At 35.0% G+C, this 17,078-nt stretch overlaps 1 protein-coding gene across 12 annotated transcripts in view; it reads left to right on the forward strand.

The window, feature by feature from the left end:
- LOC118202012 (homeobox protein OTX2-like) overlaps nt 1-17,078 on the forward strand; it is a 232,008-nt gene that overhangs the window by 128,233 nt on the left and 86,697 nt on the right. For 5 of the 12 annotated variants that reach the window (XM_085809881.1, XM_085809880.1, XM_085809882.1 and 2 more), the window contains one exon: nt 3,920-4,051. The exons of the other annotated variants lie outside the window; for them this stretch is intronic. In XM_085809881.1, the coding sequence (XP_085666007.1) occupies nt 3,920-4,051 (132 nt within the window). The remainder of the gene's footprint in view (nt 1-3,919; nt 4,052-17,078) is intronic. 12 annotated transcript variants of the gene reach the window in all.

Consider the following 17,078-nt stretch of genomic DNA (forward strand, 5'->3'; position numbering starts at 1 on the left):
ATAAGGAAGTGCCGTTAGCATGTATAAAGACTACAATATAATATACGATTTCTTTTCTTTTTCTTAAAAAAAGGTAATAATGTCACTTAAGGAAGATCGGCAGATTAACCGTTTCCCCGTACTGGCTTTTACCACTTCATGAAATAAATCATTACGCAGTGTATTTTCTATTCATAGTTATCTTATATAGCCTGATCTCTCACTTATACTGTATAAGCTTATCAACGCAGGAACAGGGAAAAGTGGACGGAGAACAGAAGTTCGTCGGTGATTTAGCAGATATTGGCTCCACCGCACTACCTACTCGACGCACAGTTCGCCTGCACTAGAAGGTGGCCTAACAAGATATTTCACAGATATTCTTTACAACAATGTTAAAAATTTCCATACTGAATACGTAATTACACGTGGATTATATAATTATAAGGTATACAATATTTGTAATGATCTTAACAGATGGGTATATTATTTACACAAAATTACATTACAACTTCAGATCTCAGTATAAATCACAATTTTACGCTGCAACATACACTTAGTTACGGCTAGCCGTTTAAATTTATAATTCACTGTTACCATTAACAGTGGTATAATGACGCTTGCAGCATAATATATAACTTTTTTGTAAAGGTTTTAAGTACGTAACTGTTTACAGTTCACTTTCCTAACTTTTATTAACACTACGCTTACCTTGGTTATGCAACTTTTGGAAGATTTTAAGATTTGCTAAGGTTCTAGCATATTTTAGTAGAGATTTTCATGTTATTTCATGGATAAAGTATGTATGTAGTTGTTATCCATAAATGCTTTTCCAATTATTATGTTGGCCAATATTAATATTCATAGTTTCATGTTGATTGTAGTAAGTTAATGAGCTTACCAATATATTACTGTTGAAACAATTGTGTTGTTTGTTTTTGTTTAACTAGCATATAATTCTTTAAAATTTTTAAATATCTAAAATAAGTATCTCGTACGAATATCTTGTCACACCACGTTTTAATACAGATATTCTTGTACGTAAAAAGACAGACAGATTAAAAATTTATGTAAAAAGAATCTTTCCCATTTTACATAAACTTTTGATCTGTTTTAAAAGAACCTTTCAAGCGGGTATAAAAGGAGTCAATACGAAGAACAGGCAGTATTAGATAGCAAAGAATAAGAAATCAATAAGAAACGTAGCATAGAAATAGATAAAAGAATGAGAAGAATTATAAAGTTATAACCGAAGAGGAGCTATAAATAGGCTTAGAACGAAAGAAAAAAAAAAGAAGTGGGCTCCACCGCACTACCAAATAAGAAAATAAAACAAAAAAAATGAGGTAATAATAAATTGGAATGCTCATGAAATTTGTTAGAGAGAAAAATTAGTATTAAAAAAGAAGAAGGAACAGAAGAATAAAAGAATTAAAACGCTAGATATACTTGTACATATGTATCAATGGATGGCTATGAAAACCGTTCAGGAACTACGTAGTTTCTAGCATTTGCGAAACAGTCTGAAATTTTCTGCAGTCCAATGTTTTATCGTAAGGCTTCTCGGTCTCAAAATGACGTACAATTGACACTGACTTCAATGCACCTGAATGGCTTTCGCTTTTCCCGCCTTTCTGTCATCTGACTGAAGACCGTAAAGGAAAGTTTGGAATGGTTAACATTTGCATGAAACATGAAGGAAAGATACAGAGTGATATTTAATTTCATTAAAGAAGCCGTATCATTTTATTGAGGCATCTGTTAATTTTTGCTAAAAATATAAGTTTGCTTCTCTCCTTGTTACATATACAGCGGTAAATAAAGATGAACTGACATTAAGTCTGTTGTGATCTGGATACAGAAAACTCAGTGATATTATATTTCCACTTAAATTATGAACTTTGTGTTGATATTTGAACCTTCCATTTTTATAAAAATATATTCTTATACTGAAATGCTATCTCAGAAGCATATATTTTATAACAAAATCGAAAACTATTAACAGAAAGATTATAACATGAAGTTAAGAAATTACAAATAAATTCTATCTCAGTTATTATATATAATATTTTAACTTCCCTCATACTTATTTTGTTTTTATCTAAAACATTTTTAAATTAAACTAACTTTATTGCAAAAAAAAAAAAAAAAAAAAAAAAAAAAAAAAAAAATACGAAGAAGTTAGGAAGATAACCAAACTCTGTGCATTGTCCTTTTTTGCTAGGATTAAGTTCTGAAATAGTTCCTTAAAATACAATTTTAAAATATTAATTCTAAATTTCACTGAGAAAGAAATATGTCTCATGAAAGATTATAAATTTTTAAAAAACTTGAGCATAGTATTTTAAGCAAATGTTTGAAAACGCGAACTTTTAGGTTATAATATTATTATACAGATAAATCTCTTTTTTCTTTATGTAAGAAATTCATTTGAAATTAATTTATTTAGAAAAAATTCTTTTTAAGAAATAATTTAGCTGCATTTTATCTGATGTAAAATTTCAAATAACATTTTCTTAGATAAATTTAAATATTGTTCATCCATAATGAAATTCTTGCGCGAGCATTCTTCCTGTAAAAGTTTATGTACTAAAATATCCCTCTAGAAAAGTTTATAAAGGCCTGTATTCAATTAATTTTAGAAAGCCGTTTTAGAATAATTTCGCCGATAGTTTGTTATTTTTTTTTATTTTGAGGAATTATTATTTCCATAAAAAAATTTAGGATACTTACGCATTAACGCAAGCATCCTTCCACAATCTGACGGTTTTCTGCAGATGAAAAGGTAAAGGATACTTATCAGATGCAAGTTGCCGATTTTCGCAATTTGTTTTGAAAGATTGTCAAACTATTGATAGTTATCGTAAGCAGGCAAACATTATCAGCATATCAAAGTAAAAGACACTTTAACAATTTAAAATACAAATGTTAATCATTAAATAAGGAATACATGCTGTATTAAAAAATAAAACACGTACATTTTTCGTGAAATCCTTCCGTAATTTTTTTGCGTTTTTCTTCTCCCTATGTGCATATCGACGATCTGTTTTCTCCTGAAAATAATCAGTAAAGTGCATAATCTCGGCATTGCGCACCAGCTATCTACCAAACGCATCTCATCATCATGCCCTACAGAGATTTTGCAGCAAAATCACTATATATTACTGCAGAAATGTCACCTGAGTTTCTTCTTATTCTGGCAGATTCCATAAGCACATATTTTAACATTGAGTTTAAGGCAGAAAGTATCACGATTTGTCTATAAAAATCGTTGGTACTTGGAAGGCAACCAAAAAGCTCGTACTAGAATAGCGTTGTTGCTTTGCTGTGGGACTGATGGAATCTGGTTGTCCAAAGAATTTTTATGCACATGGTTGCACATTCTGAAAATTTTGTGACTCCTACTAAGGTGGTTGCGACAGTATGTAAGTACGATTTTTAATAGAAGGTATATTTAAGTTTTTGGTTATGTAAGAATGTATATATAATTGAATATTCTAAATATAATTGATAATGAAATATCAATTGACATCGATAATTAAAAATCAGTTATTATCCCTGCCTTATGATTCTGTTTAAACATTATCTCGAAATAATACTGTAAACTATACTGTGTGTTTGTTTTATTTAAATAAATACTTAAAATCTTGATTTTGCAATGTTTCTTTTCAATTTGGCTTATCAGTTATTAAGGGACATTTTAAAATGTTACAATTCTGTATTTTGTTTAAATTAAAATGCTATTTGAGACAGAAATTTTTAAATAAATTATGTCCTGTATTCTTTATTTTTATTGGCTTTTATCACATCACTTATTCAGTGAGTAGCATTCTGAGTAAATGATATAAACATTCGCCCTATGCATGTTAGTGAGCGTTAATTGATTTTGTAAGATGTTAAGAGAGACTGGATCCAAACAAAGCCTTTATCCTTGTTTTAGGGCAGTTGTGTAGGGAGCTGAGTGACAAAAATATCGTTCGCGATAGTGTTTGGCCGAAAAGTTGTAAATACTTCATGTGGACGAAAGATCAGGCGCCCTGTTCGGTCAACTACGGAGGACAATTTCACTCAGGTCAGTGGCATTTCCCACATTTTCATGCGCCTCACACTAACCATTAACTTGTTCCTTTATTAACCAGGACGAATGGCACTGCTGTTCAGTCCTCTATGTTGCATGCGACCTGAAAATGTTTCATTTTCTTTATTCTAATTCTTCTACTTCTGTACTTCTGAGAAATTTATAATTATTAAGTTTCTTCCTGATGTATGTTGTTGGGTAACTTACTGTTTAAGAGTATTCTCAGGATATCATTATTTGTACATGCCTATAATCTGACTATCACTTAGCGCACAAGTACTTTAAAGATGAATATATAAAACCATCTTATCTCGTAAATAGTCAGAATTGTGAATATTGAAAGTTGGCTGCATGTATGATGATTTCACTCTCACATGAAAAAATAGAGCTGCTGATCGTTCTAAAAAAAATTGCGAATTTCGCAATGCGTTTGATTGCTGTCAATGTATATTTGTCAAAAAAATACACAGTTTAAATATTTAAATTATGCACATTCTAACTTTCCAAAGATAATTTTATTTTTTTGAAGGATTCATCTTTCAGATTCATACTTTTGTGTTTTAAATAGACTTAACTATTTTTTCAAAAGTGATTACAACAAAAAGAAATATTCGTCATAAAAAATTTTCTTTTTATGAATAGTTTTAAAAGACTGCTAGTATATTTACTATTTTACTCCAAATTTTATTTCTGAAGGAATATACATTTAAATCCTTTTTTATGCAGAGAAAAACAGAAGAAATGTTACCTACGACATCCTTTTTTAAGTATTGGGCAACTGGTTAGAAGCCAGTAATATCCATCCGTTCATAGTCAAATTGTTCTTCAGTAAAATTGTGAATCTTTTAACAGATATTTAAGCTATATATTATATTAATGACCCAGTGGAAAAGTTATTAGTGTAAGTTTCCTTAGAGATTCTTTATTGACTTAAGCGGGTTGGATGTTCTGCTCTTTTCTTCCTATGTGCTTTTTGATTGAAGCTAATTCTGCTTGGAAGTTTACCTCAGAGAGGCATTCCTCAAGGCAGACAGTCATGCTGAAATTTAGCGGAATCTACTTTAATCTACATGTTTAAACATTCTCTCGCATCAAGGTTTTTCAATTTTTATGAAGTAGGCACTTTCTGCAATCTATACGAATTTTCTGATTTTTAGTAATTAATTTAGGTCGATGACATCCATTAGGCCGGTAAATATATTTAATTTATGTTTAATTATCAGATGATGATAATAAAATAAATATTTTTAAGCTTCCCAGTACTGAAGATATTCAGCTTAACAAACATTCTGAAGATAAATGACTAGTCCACATCACCTTTGCGTCCGTGTAGAAACTCTTATTTTCAAATGGATTTAAAAATTTGATTAAAAATTATCTATTTTAGTACTGTTTAATATTATTTACTACTCTTCCTTTTTTTAAGAAAAAAATACTACTGCTGTTAATTCCTTTCTGTCCCTGTTCTTGACAGGGAATTAAGTACGTTAATTAATTCTTTCCATGACATCTTCATAGTCTACAAAACCCCAGAGAACAACTAGGCTGCATGAAAGGGGTTATAGTTTATCTCTTGTGTAACGTGACGCTGGTGACGTATACCTTCTTCATAAGTCTGTTTTATCGGTAGTAGAAATTGCTTTCATTATAATTCACTATGCCAGTAACAGAAAGTTTAGTGTTTCCTAGGTTCGCTGTCAACCCGCCATCAAGATGACGCAGACACAGTCAGGGAGATCCCGTGCTAGGAATTAACGCATTCCAGTAAAACGACAAGCCCCACGTACCGTACTTACAGTACATGAGTTAATGTATGATAATATTGGATGTTGGCCAATGCATAAAAATGGACACGAACAGCGTTGTAAACTGCAAACTTGTGGAGGACGTTTCAGAATCCAGTGTGAAAAATGCAAAAAAGAAAAACTGTTTTAAAAAATTCCATGTACAATAATTATAACAATAATATAAATTTGTATTTTTATTAATTTTTACCTTGAGCCCTGATTGGTGGCATTTGCCACGATAACTTTGTTTCTACAACATAAGTGGGAACTTGTTAATATATTATTGCAAGGGAATTTTTTAACACCTATGAATGTGTTTTCTAGGCAATTTCTTTTTCTGCGCGTATCAAAATATCGAAGGCTGAATGGGTTAACGTGAAAATATTAATTTTGTATTTCATACAGATTATTTCCTTTTTTTAAACTTATTTATAACAAAATTTGCATGTCGCCACATGCAGAATGATTACATACAGCACTTCACGGTCTCATAGTCAGTATGCTCCATTTTTTTTTTTTTTTTTTTTATACTTCCAACAGTTACCAAATGGAATCTCTGTACATTGATACTTTATTCAGGGTTCATTTCTGGTCAATAAACACCATGTGATTTTTTTCTCTGGTTCCTTTAAGTTTAACCTGACTTAGTTTCCTTTGAAAAGTAATAAATTCCTATGATAGCATTCATTCTGAGGTAAATAGATAACTCTCGAGTTGTCTTGTTTGTTTAATAGATTATGCAAAACGCTCATTTGTTATCGTTTTGAATTCGGCTTTATATTTTGTAGTTATTTTAATTCCTGGGGTACAGGTATCACACAGTGGTATCATTTCTAATATGATGCGTGTTTCTGTTTGCTATTTTACGTAAGTCTTAAGCTTTTTATTATATAACATAAAGGAAGTAGCATGTAAAAAAAAAATGGAATTTTTCACTTTCGATAGTGCTCTCAATGAGTGATTTTCGAACTATAATTAAAATCACAAAATAATTAATAAAAAGTATTTCGTCATTTGCAGAAATAAAATTACACTACAGTTTGTTGCTGTATATGCATAACACATCTAGAATACTTTTTCATAGTAGGACAGTGCCTTTAAACAGTTTTCTCTGGAAAGATATATGCAGCTACATTGCCTATTGGCCACCATTGAATTAAATATATATTTTTCTTACAAAAGTATTCTCAGTAAGTATTATCAATAAAAATTTTTAAGGTGTGTCATTGTATTTCGTGCTTCTTTTATTCAACTAAATAATCTAAGAAACTTTACAGCTGAAAAGAGATGATGACAAAAATTAACTTTTTTTTGTTGGAAGTATGGCAGAATGGATAAGGCCGCTGAACATTGATCGTTCGACCTAGGTTCAAATCCCAGAAAAGGGTTATTTGTATGAGCGTTTTTATGATTTCCCCCATCTGTAATGTGGGCATCTCTTCCTTAGGCAGACAGCCTTCGAGTTGCCGTAATCAAATAAGCCAAACCAAAGCAAACCTTGCCGGAAGTATTAAACTGGTGCATATATATTTCTAAAGAACATTGTTTGTTGTCATACAACGAAAAAGAATCATGATTTCGATTTTCAAGCCATTACTTTGAGCTATTATATTAATTAAAATTTAATCTTAGATCTCTCCTACATGTTATTCAATGCAACTTACAACTAAAGTGAGTACATGAACTCTTTTCAAAAGTTTGCTTTAGTAAGTTTGCGTTAATTTCCCCCCAGCACGACTATTAAATATAAGATCACTAAAGACTGATAACATTAGATTAGATTTATTAAATTAAAACGAGCCGCCCCGATGGTATACTGGTTAGTGAAGCTGGCTGTCTTTCCGAAGAGCCCGGGTTTGAATCCTGGAGAAGACATGGATGTTTGTAAATGTGTAGCGTTTGTGCGGCATGGGGTCACTCAATCATACGGCGAGCCGATTGCCTTTTCTAGTGGTTTGGTGGTAGGGAAAGAGAGGTGGAAAGTCTTCGGACCCGTCCCATTGGAGTGCTCTTCTTCAACACTGGCGTAGAACTGGGCAAAGCCGTACTATTACCTAATGGTGCTCAGCGGCCGAGCCGTAAAATCGCTGAACACTGGTAGTTGGGTCTAAGGTTCGAATCCCGCGAACGAGCTAGATGCTTGGAGCTTTTCGTCGTTACTTTATGTATAACGTGTATACGAGCCAGTTACCCTAAAATGTCCTCCACGAAGGCATCCCTCAACTTAGGCAAATTGTCGTTGGGTACTTTGCTATAATCAACTAAATCAAGCCAAACCAAACCTATATGGTGCTCAAGGCTTATGCCAACGACATATGCAATCTTGTACTCCTTAATAAGATAAAATTCGGGAGCTTTTCTAATTACGTCAGAGAAGTGATATTAGCCACAGCAACAACAGCAGATTAAAACGGTGCACGTAAGGCTATCTGTCTCCCTACGGGAAGGGATGCCTTCTTAAATGTCTCTGCAAAGGAAACAGGCTCGTATTTACGTTACGCATGGGACAAATCGCAAGAACTTTCATGCAGCTGGGCCATTCGCCCGGAATTGAACCAGTGCTCAGCCGTTTTGTCCGTTCGGCCACTCTCGAACCATAGACACTGATAGCTCGATTTCTGGTGAATTTTCTGTTTGCCAGAACCGGAACTTGTTCAGATAAAACCTGGAACAGATCTCAAAAGAATCTAATGTCAGCCTTAAAGTAGTACAGAAGTGGTATAATGCTTTAGGGTATATGAGAAGCAGCAAGGTTTGGAATTCATTGAGTTCATGTGGAACAAAATGACTCGTGTTTACATTTTAAAGGTAAATTATAGTCGCTGAGCTTGATATAATTTTGATAATGATAATTTATCTCAATAAGTTCCAGGGCAACTGCTGAAGTTTTGAAGCTCTGGATGCTATATAATATGAGAGCCCCAGTCGCATACAAGCCCCCAGCCGCCGGATTTGAATTCAATAGAATGTATATGAGATTTTTTAGTACGCCAAACTATTTAGCAGTATAGAATTTCAAATGCTATATTGAAAGCAGAATAAAACAACAACGACTCAATTAAAACTAAGCTAGGTCCTTAAAAGAGAAGCATGTATTACAAATTATATTTTACTTGCCAAAATTAAAATTTTTAACATGTTAATTTGATGCATGCAGATTTTGCCTGCTAAAAATTCGTTTCCTCCTTGCTTTTGACAGAAACGAGATGTTTCCAGCTTGCATTATTTGGAAAATGATACTGTAGAGAAAAAAATTACGTTTAAGTTCATATAAACCTTTTTTAATAATTTTGCTTGCATAAATGTGTTATTTTAATTATCTGCATATAGATATTTTCTAACATGTATTGTATTATATTTTTAATTATAATTATTATATTTATAATTTAATATAATAATGTAATATATTACATTAATTTAATATAATAATTAATTAATTTAATAGTGTATAAATTATTGTATAATATTTTTTACGAGGATTGCATTATCTCATAATGAACATATATTATAAAAGCATATACAAGCGTGCTAAAAAAATAAGCAACAAACGCTGAAAGAAAAAGATACGAATATAAAAAGGAGAGTTAAAAAAAAACATACAGTTTACATATGAGGTTGAGGTTGCATCACGGAATGCAAATAGGCAACAGAAACTAGCATAAAACGCAATCCTGCAGTCGCACCACAAAGCCTTAAAAAGGGGCATGCCGAACCTATGCGTCAGTTTGCAAGCAGCGAAAATAGTTCCGCTATTTGTACGATGAAATGCATTGGAGGGCTGTCGGTATGTTGCAAGTTGGTTCAAGACAATCCGCTGTTGCGAGAGAGCTGAATGTGCATCGTCGTGTCATCGACAGGCTGTGGAATCGTTACCAAAGAGATCAAAACCTCTGCAGAAGACGTGGGTCTGGACGCCGGAGGATTACCACAAAGGCAGACGATCGCTTCCTGTTGCTATGTGCAAGACGTCGTTAGATCACTAACAACACGACAGCTGGTGTCGCATCTCTCTGCTGCTGCAGGACGGCCGATATTCTGCCAAAGTGTGTCGCGGTGAGTGCATGAAGGTGGACTGTACGCCTGACGACCTGCGGTATGTGTTCCATTGTCCCCTATCGCATGTCAGAGCGCGTTTGAATTGGGTTCGTGAACATCGCAACTGGATACCAGAGTAGTGTGGCTATGTACATTTCACGGATGAGTCTCGATTTATCATCCAGAACGATTCCCGATTGGCAATGATATGGCGAGAGCCAGAGACACGCTGTCGTCGATGGTTTGGTCCGGCTTATGTAATTACAACAAAGCCACGAAGGCTATCTGCCAAAGGGAAGAGATGTCTTCATGGAGGACTTTCTAAGGGAAACTGCCTTGTATACTCGTTACACATAGGGAAAACCACAAAAGCGTCCATACAGCCAACCCGTTCGCGGGATTCGAATATCGGACGCTATCGTCGAAAAAGACCTTTGCAGAGGAAAAGGTTTACTTGTATGGGCTGGGATAACAACGAACGGCCGCACCAATCTCTGCGTGATTCCTGGTGGTTCCATCATAGCCATCAGATGTCGCGACGAAATTTTACACCCGCTACTCTATTCTACTCCTACGTCCTTTTTTGCTGCAATGGGTACTGACGTGGACCATTACAGGGATAGAAGCTTCCTTTTATGGGCTGGGATAGCAACGAACTACAGGGCCAGCCTCTGCGTGGTTCCCGGTGCTTCCGTCACAGCCATCCAATACCGAGACGAAATACTGCACCCTCTTGTGCGCTCTTTTGTCGCTGCACTGGTACCGATGCGACATTTATGGACAATAATGCCTACTCGCATATATCTCGAGCGGTGCGAAGTTATCTGGGGTGTGAAACCATTGCCCATCTGCCGTGGCCTACTAGATCACCAGACCCGAATCCCATACAGTATGGACATGGAGCTGGATACAGTGGAATATGGAGGAACAACGGACAGTATCTCTCTTAGAGGGTACCTGGCGGCACCCTCTACGAGCTCCGACGTGCATTACTACAGGAATGGACGCTACTGCCACAGCAAGTGATCAGCATCAATATTGCCAGTTTGCCTCGTCATTGTCAAGCATGCAGTTCAGCTAGAAAGTATCACACCCGTTATTAGCGTGATGTTTATATTGCACGTTCTTTCGACCCATTTTGTCTTTAGTGATGTGATGGTTGTAGATGTATTTCTGTCTGCCTTTGCTTTATTGTTTGCTATATGGTTTAGTAATGTCACACCAATCTCTTAGATCCGTTTAACCCATATCCATTAAATAGCTTTTCTTTTATTCCGTGTTTTACGTTTGCTGCTTATTTTTTTAGCAGGAGTGTATCATAAAATAGCATAAAGTGCACATATCCGCATTTAAAATAACACTGCTTAAAGTAGTTTATTATTCATACACATAGTTGTTAACTTAAAATCGTTGCTGTTTTCCGTTATAATAATTTCACAGTTCGGGATAAACTGAGGGCACATTTTTAAAATTGTATTTTTTCATTATTTTAAAATTTTTTTAAAGAATCTAGTTTTGGGTTGACTTAGCGAAGCATGAAGTTTCTAGTAACATAAAATTTGGCTAAAATTTCGTAATACTTCAGTTTATTAGGAATAATATTTCTCGCAGCACACATTTTATTTAATACATGCAAAAATTATTGAAGCATAATGTGCACAAATGCTTTAACAACAAATTTAATGTATGCTATGAACCAGAATATGTGAACTACTTTTATAAACGTTAAACTTATATAGCAGCTTATCTCAGTTTTATTTAAAATTTTAGTTTTTCATCAAATAACTGAAATTTGTTTCTACAAAAAAGTGAAGATAAATGTTTAGGTAACAGTCTTAGGACACGTGTGATCTTGAGTTATGCAAAAATTTTATAAAATTGTTCTTAATGGAGTTAGTGATTAATATAATTTTAAATTATGTAACTATACTATTAAGGTGAATTTTTTAAAATTTGAGTTTAATATTCAGAAATCCAAAGGGAAAAATGTACTTCTTCTTTTACTATGTATATATTAGTTACAAGGTTTCTAAATTGTACCATGTATACATTAATTACAAGGTACTAAGTTCGTATTTTAAATTTACAATGCATTCCAAAAAGGAATTCACTTTAAGATATTGCTTGGAATGCAGCACTTGAATCAAAAAATCTTAGGGGGGGAGGTGACAACATTACGGTGAGAAAGGAAAATGTGCAGAAGCTAAGAAACAAGTGATCTCGAATACATTATTTCACTGTATGGGCTTAATAATCTTCAGTGCAAGTAAAAATCTTGTAACTAGTTGATAATATGTAAAGCTACTTCGTGATTTATAATGGGTTAAATCAGGCTATAATTACAGGAAATTTTCAGTCTGAAATACCATTTGACCATTCAAGATGGCCAATATGAAATATTTACCATTTTGAGTATTAATTAAAGCTACTTGTTGCTTTCCCCCCCTCTAAGCTTTACATTTTTACTCTAATCTTGTTTCTAATACTTCTTCTGTAATCTTTTTTGTCTTCACTTCTGAAAAGTTAGTTTGATTTCTGAAATTTCGACCCAATGTATTAAATGAGTTCATTGTATTATGTATTTAAAAAAGTACCCAAGTAACATTATGTCGTATCACACAATCATTTGTTAATTTAATTTTCAGAAATATTTCAAGTGTTTTAAAATAAAGTCAATAAAGTATTTACTTAACCCCCCCCAAAGTCTAAATGTGATCTCTGTAAAGCATGACTGTTGTTATTAATATATATCAAGCATTTTTAACTTCTTTTTTTTATTTAACCTAATAAAGTGAAGTTAGAATAACAAAATGATATATAACATATTTTCATTTTGTTCTTATGGAATAGTTCTGGCTAGAAAGATATAAAAACATAGCTTTAGTTTAATTGATGGCTAACTGCTTATCGTGCCTGGATAGAATATTTTTTTATAAAAATTTTGCTTGCACTTTAAAACTGTAATGTATAAAAAAAATCGAAATGAAATTTTATCGATTATTAAATTTAAAGTTGAATTCACTTCAAAGTGGTTACTAATTATTTGCTTAAGAAGCTGCACATTTAAGTCTAATTTGAAATAGAATATTCGCATTCGAATTACACGTAAGATGCAAACAAGGAATTTTGATGAAACAGGTTATACGAGGCTTAGGCAGCTGTAAAATCAGATGAGTTGAATATATAGATATAAGAAATCAAACTTCTTGTAGACAGCTTTCATAATAGTATGTTTTCGAACTTGCTTTAAGTAAATAACGTTTAGAAATTCTTCTGGTTAGAAGCGATGGGCAAATGTGTTTATACGCGTAGGGCACTTTTCCCTGCAATTATTTGCTCCCTTTTGGGTGAATAACCTGTGTTCCTTCGACATATGTCATACGCAGGGCATTTTCAGCCGTCGGATTAAAACCATGAATGCCAGGCATATTTCGCGCAAATCCTGACAAACTAAGAAGCACATTGTGTACAAAAAAGGCAGTGGGGAGGGTTCTTTAGCAAGCGAAGTTTGGGGAGGCCATACGTAGACCAGGCCGCGGGCCTTTTATGCGGGCATTTGACAACAAACAGTCGCGTACCTGATCACAGGTGCGTATCAGCACAAATACTAGCCACTGTGTTTGTGGGGTTTCCTTGTGAGGATTCACGACGCACGTGCCCTTTTTCACCTGTAGCTCAAATTCTACTCCTCTCAGCACTATTTGCAGTAAAAGACCAGCCAGTCCGGCAGCTTCTGAACCTGGAAATCAATATGAAGCTCTACCACGGCTGCTTTCCCTGCTCTGGACCCATCGCTACGCGCATGTCTACGATTCTCGATTTCAAGTAGACGATGGAACAAAAATGTACTATGATATTAATGATCATAACAAAACATAATAATGTCACAAAGGGGTATGAAGTACTGTAAAACTTTGTCTCCTAAAATATTGCTCAGAAGCGACATTTCTTTGCGAAATTGAACGCAAAAAATAATTTATCAAATTATTAGAGAGTGTAGAGAGTGATGAATATATTTTTGGAAGGGGGTCGTCCAACCTACGCATACGATGCGCACTCATACGCAAAATGTAAAGTTGCCTTTATCTTAACTAAAACTAAGTAAAAACGCATCCTTACATTGGTGTAGATTTTGAATAAAATTCTACCGATTTCAAGATTATCTAACATAGGTCCCTCTTCTTCAGAAGCAGCCCACCAGCGGCCGAGAGGTAAAGTCGCTGAACACTGGTAGTTCGGTCTGAGGTTCGAATCCCGCGAACGGGCTGGCTGCATGGGCGTTTTCGTGGTTTTCCCCATGTGTAACGTGTATACGAGTCAGTTTCCCTTAGAAAGTCCTCCACGAAGGCATCCCTCCCCTTAGGCAGATAGCCCTCGTGTGCTTTGCCATAATTAAATACACCACCATCTTCAGAAGCAAAATAGTTAGCTCATTGCAAAAGCTGAAAATGTTTTATTCGAAATCTACCCCAGTTTAACTTTTTTTTTTTTTTTGTCTAATTTTAATTTTTATACAGGAGTGTTTTTCTTCTACTCATGCTTCCCCCATGCGGGGTCGACATAGAGAACTCTGCGAAGCTACTGGCTAGGATCTGTACCTAGGCAGTCTCAGCCACGGGAATATAAAATTTATGAACCTAGTTCTTCTGGAGACCCCAGAAAGGTCACTTATTGGCCATCCCGGTTGTCTGGCGTGTCCTAGAGCAAAACGGCTCTAGTAGCCCGGGGGTTAGAGTCCCGGGTACGCTGGGTAATGTCCTTTGCTACGGGTAGACTAGTAGGTGCCGTAAAATGTCCTATAGCCGGACGAAGCACGTAGCAAGAACTGTTACTCTACTCATACTTGATATAATTTACCCGGTTTATTTCTGTTTGCGAGATTTTTGTTATAAAAGGTAAGAATAAAATATTTAATTAAGTGATGATGAATAAGGTAACAATACGGGTTAATATCTGTTCTTATGGAAATGTTGGCTTTAATTTGTCATCCCTGCATAAATTCACACAAATAAAAATTAAATATAAACAAGGAAATATAAGAGCACAGTAAGTGCTCTTAGGCATGTATCCCTTGCGTAATTTTCTTGCGGGATTTGATCCAAATAAAGCAATCCTTTAAGCAAGACAGAAGCTCACCAGCGGCCGAGTGGTAAAACTTGCTGAACACTGATAGTTCGGTCTGCGGTTCAAATACCAGAGAACGGGCTAGCTGCATGAGCGTTTTCGTGGTTTTCCCCATGTGTAACGTGTATACGAGTCAGTTTCCCTTTGAAAGGTCCTTCACGAAGGTATCCCTCTCCTTACGCAGCTTGTGCTTTGCCATAATCAATTAAACCAAACCGAGTAATTAATCAAGAGAGAAACCTTTGGGTTTATGTACATATTTCGATTTCTTGCAGCTTGGGGAAATTATTTCCTGTAGAGCAGTTTCCTTAGGTCACGAGGGCTATTTACGTAAGGGAAGAGACGCCTTCGTAGAGGGCTCTTTATGGGAACTGGCTTGTATTCACTCTGCACATGGGGAAAGCATGTATATCGTGAGTCTCCTTTAAATGGCCTCCAAATTAAAATTTCGTATGTTTTTGCTAACGGACAGGTATCACATGAGTGAAATTGTTATAGTCACGAAGCTCTTTTTATTTAGTTGCTTTCTAAAGCTGTAACCATGGGCCTACGAACGTTAGTCCCATGCAGCCAGTCCCCGGACTGGCTGCGTGGGACTAACGTTAGGATTTGAACTTGGATCGAATTACTAGTGTTAGCGATCTTACCGCTCGGGCGTTGATATGCACAATATTATGCGTTAGAATTTCTTAATGCCTCATCAGGAAACAAAGAGGCTAAGCAAAATTAATCCTGGGAGAACGAACAGGGTTCGAACCCAGGCGAAAAGGCTAGCAGCACTGTTGGTTGTCGGGGTTTTCACTATGTGCAAAAGTGAATACAAGCTAGTTTCCTTTGAAGGTCTTCTAGAAGGCACTCCTTTCCCTTTCTTTTATCATATTCAATCTGAAACTTCCTGATTGTTTTATGATTTTAATACCTTTGTGTCTTTGTCTGTTGGGCCCACCAGCGGCGGAGCGGTAAAATCCCTGTACAGTGGTAGTTCGGTTGGAGATTCTAATTCCGCGAATGGGCTGGCCGCATGAGTGTTTTCGTAGTTTTCCCCATTTGTAACTTGTATACGAGCCAGTTTCCGTTAGAAAGTCCTCCCTGAAGGCATCCTTCTCCTTAGCTAGGTCGCCATACAGTGGTTTGCCATAAATAAGTAAACGAAACCAAACCAAATCAAAACCTTGTCTGCTGAAAGTATTGCTTACCTTCAGATTTGCTTTATTTGCAGTTTTAGCCACTTTAAACGCTTTCTATGTATTTTCTTCAAGATCTCTCTATTGCCAATTTATTAATGCATATTATGCAATAGCTAACCTTTATGATTAAAGCGATCGCATTGCAATACCTCGTGGTTTTTTAGTTTAGCTACTTAGGGTTTTATTATTCCGTTTAAAGGATAGCTTTTTTGCGTTACTGTCCTATACCTTCTTGTTCATCTGTTCATACTAGTTAATCGACGTTTAAAACTTTATTAATGTAACAATAATGAAAGCGAATGGCTAAATAATGGGATTGAAAGGAAAATTTACCTGTTATGTACTATATTTTTATGCAAGTGCTAAAATTGACTTTTTTGCATATGATGGATTTTTAAATTTCTTTAGTAGACCATAGAACAGTTTATTAGTTACTAGTCAGAGCCTACTTTAAATGGCCTACATAAAAATTTTAATTTCGTATATTTTTACTAACAGCAGGTATCATGTGACTGAAATTGTTGTAGTCTCAAAGCTCTTTTTATTTAGTTTCTTTCTAAAACAAAAACCATGGACCTACGAACAGCTGTTTAAGACATATTTAGTCATGGCATCTTGTTGAAATCATTTTGGCAACATTTGTTTATGTGCAAACATTTTAAAACTTTATATCCTTCTACAAGCATCTCCTGCGTTCTTCCCCATGTGTAACATGCATACGAGCCAATTTTCCTGACAAAATCCTCCACGAAGGCATCTCCCCCTTAGACAGACAGCCGTGTGCTTTGACATGATCAACTAAATCAAACCAAGCCGCATATATTTGTAGATATATCCGCTGAGAATTCGGAAAAGATTGAAAAAAAAAGGACCTGAAAAATTTGAAGA

Source organism: Stegodyphus dumicola, chromosome X2 (genome assembly GCF_044657685.1).
Source record: "Stegodyphus dumicola isolate Sdum_Otavi_A_Nest chromosome X2, ASM4465768v1".
NCBI lineage: Eukaryota > Metazoa > Arthropoda > Arachnida > Araneae > Eresidae > Stegodyphus > Stegodyphus dumicola.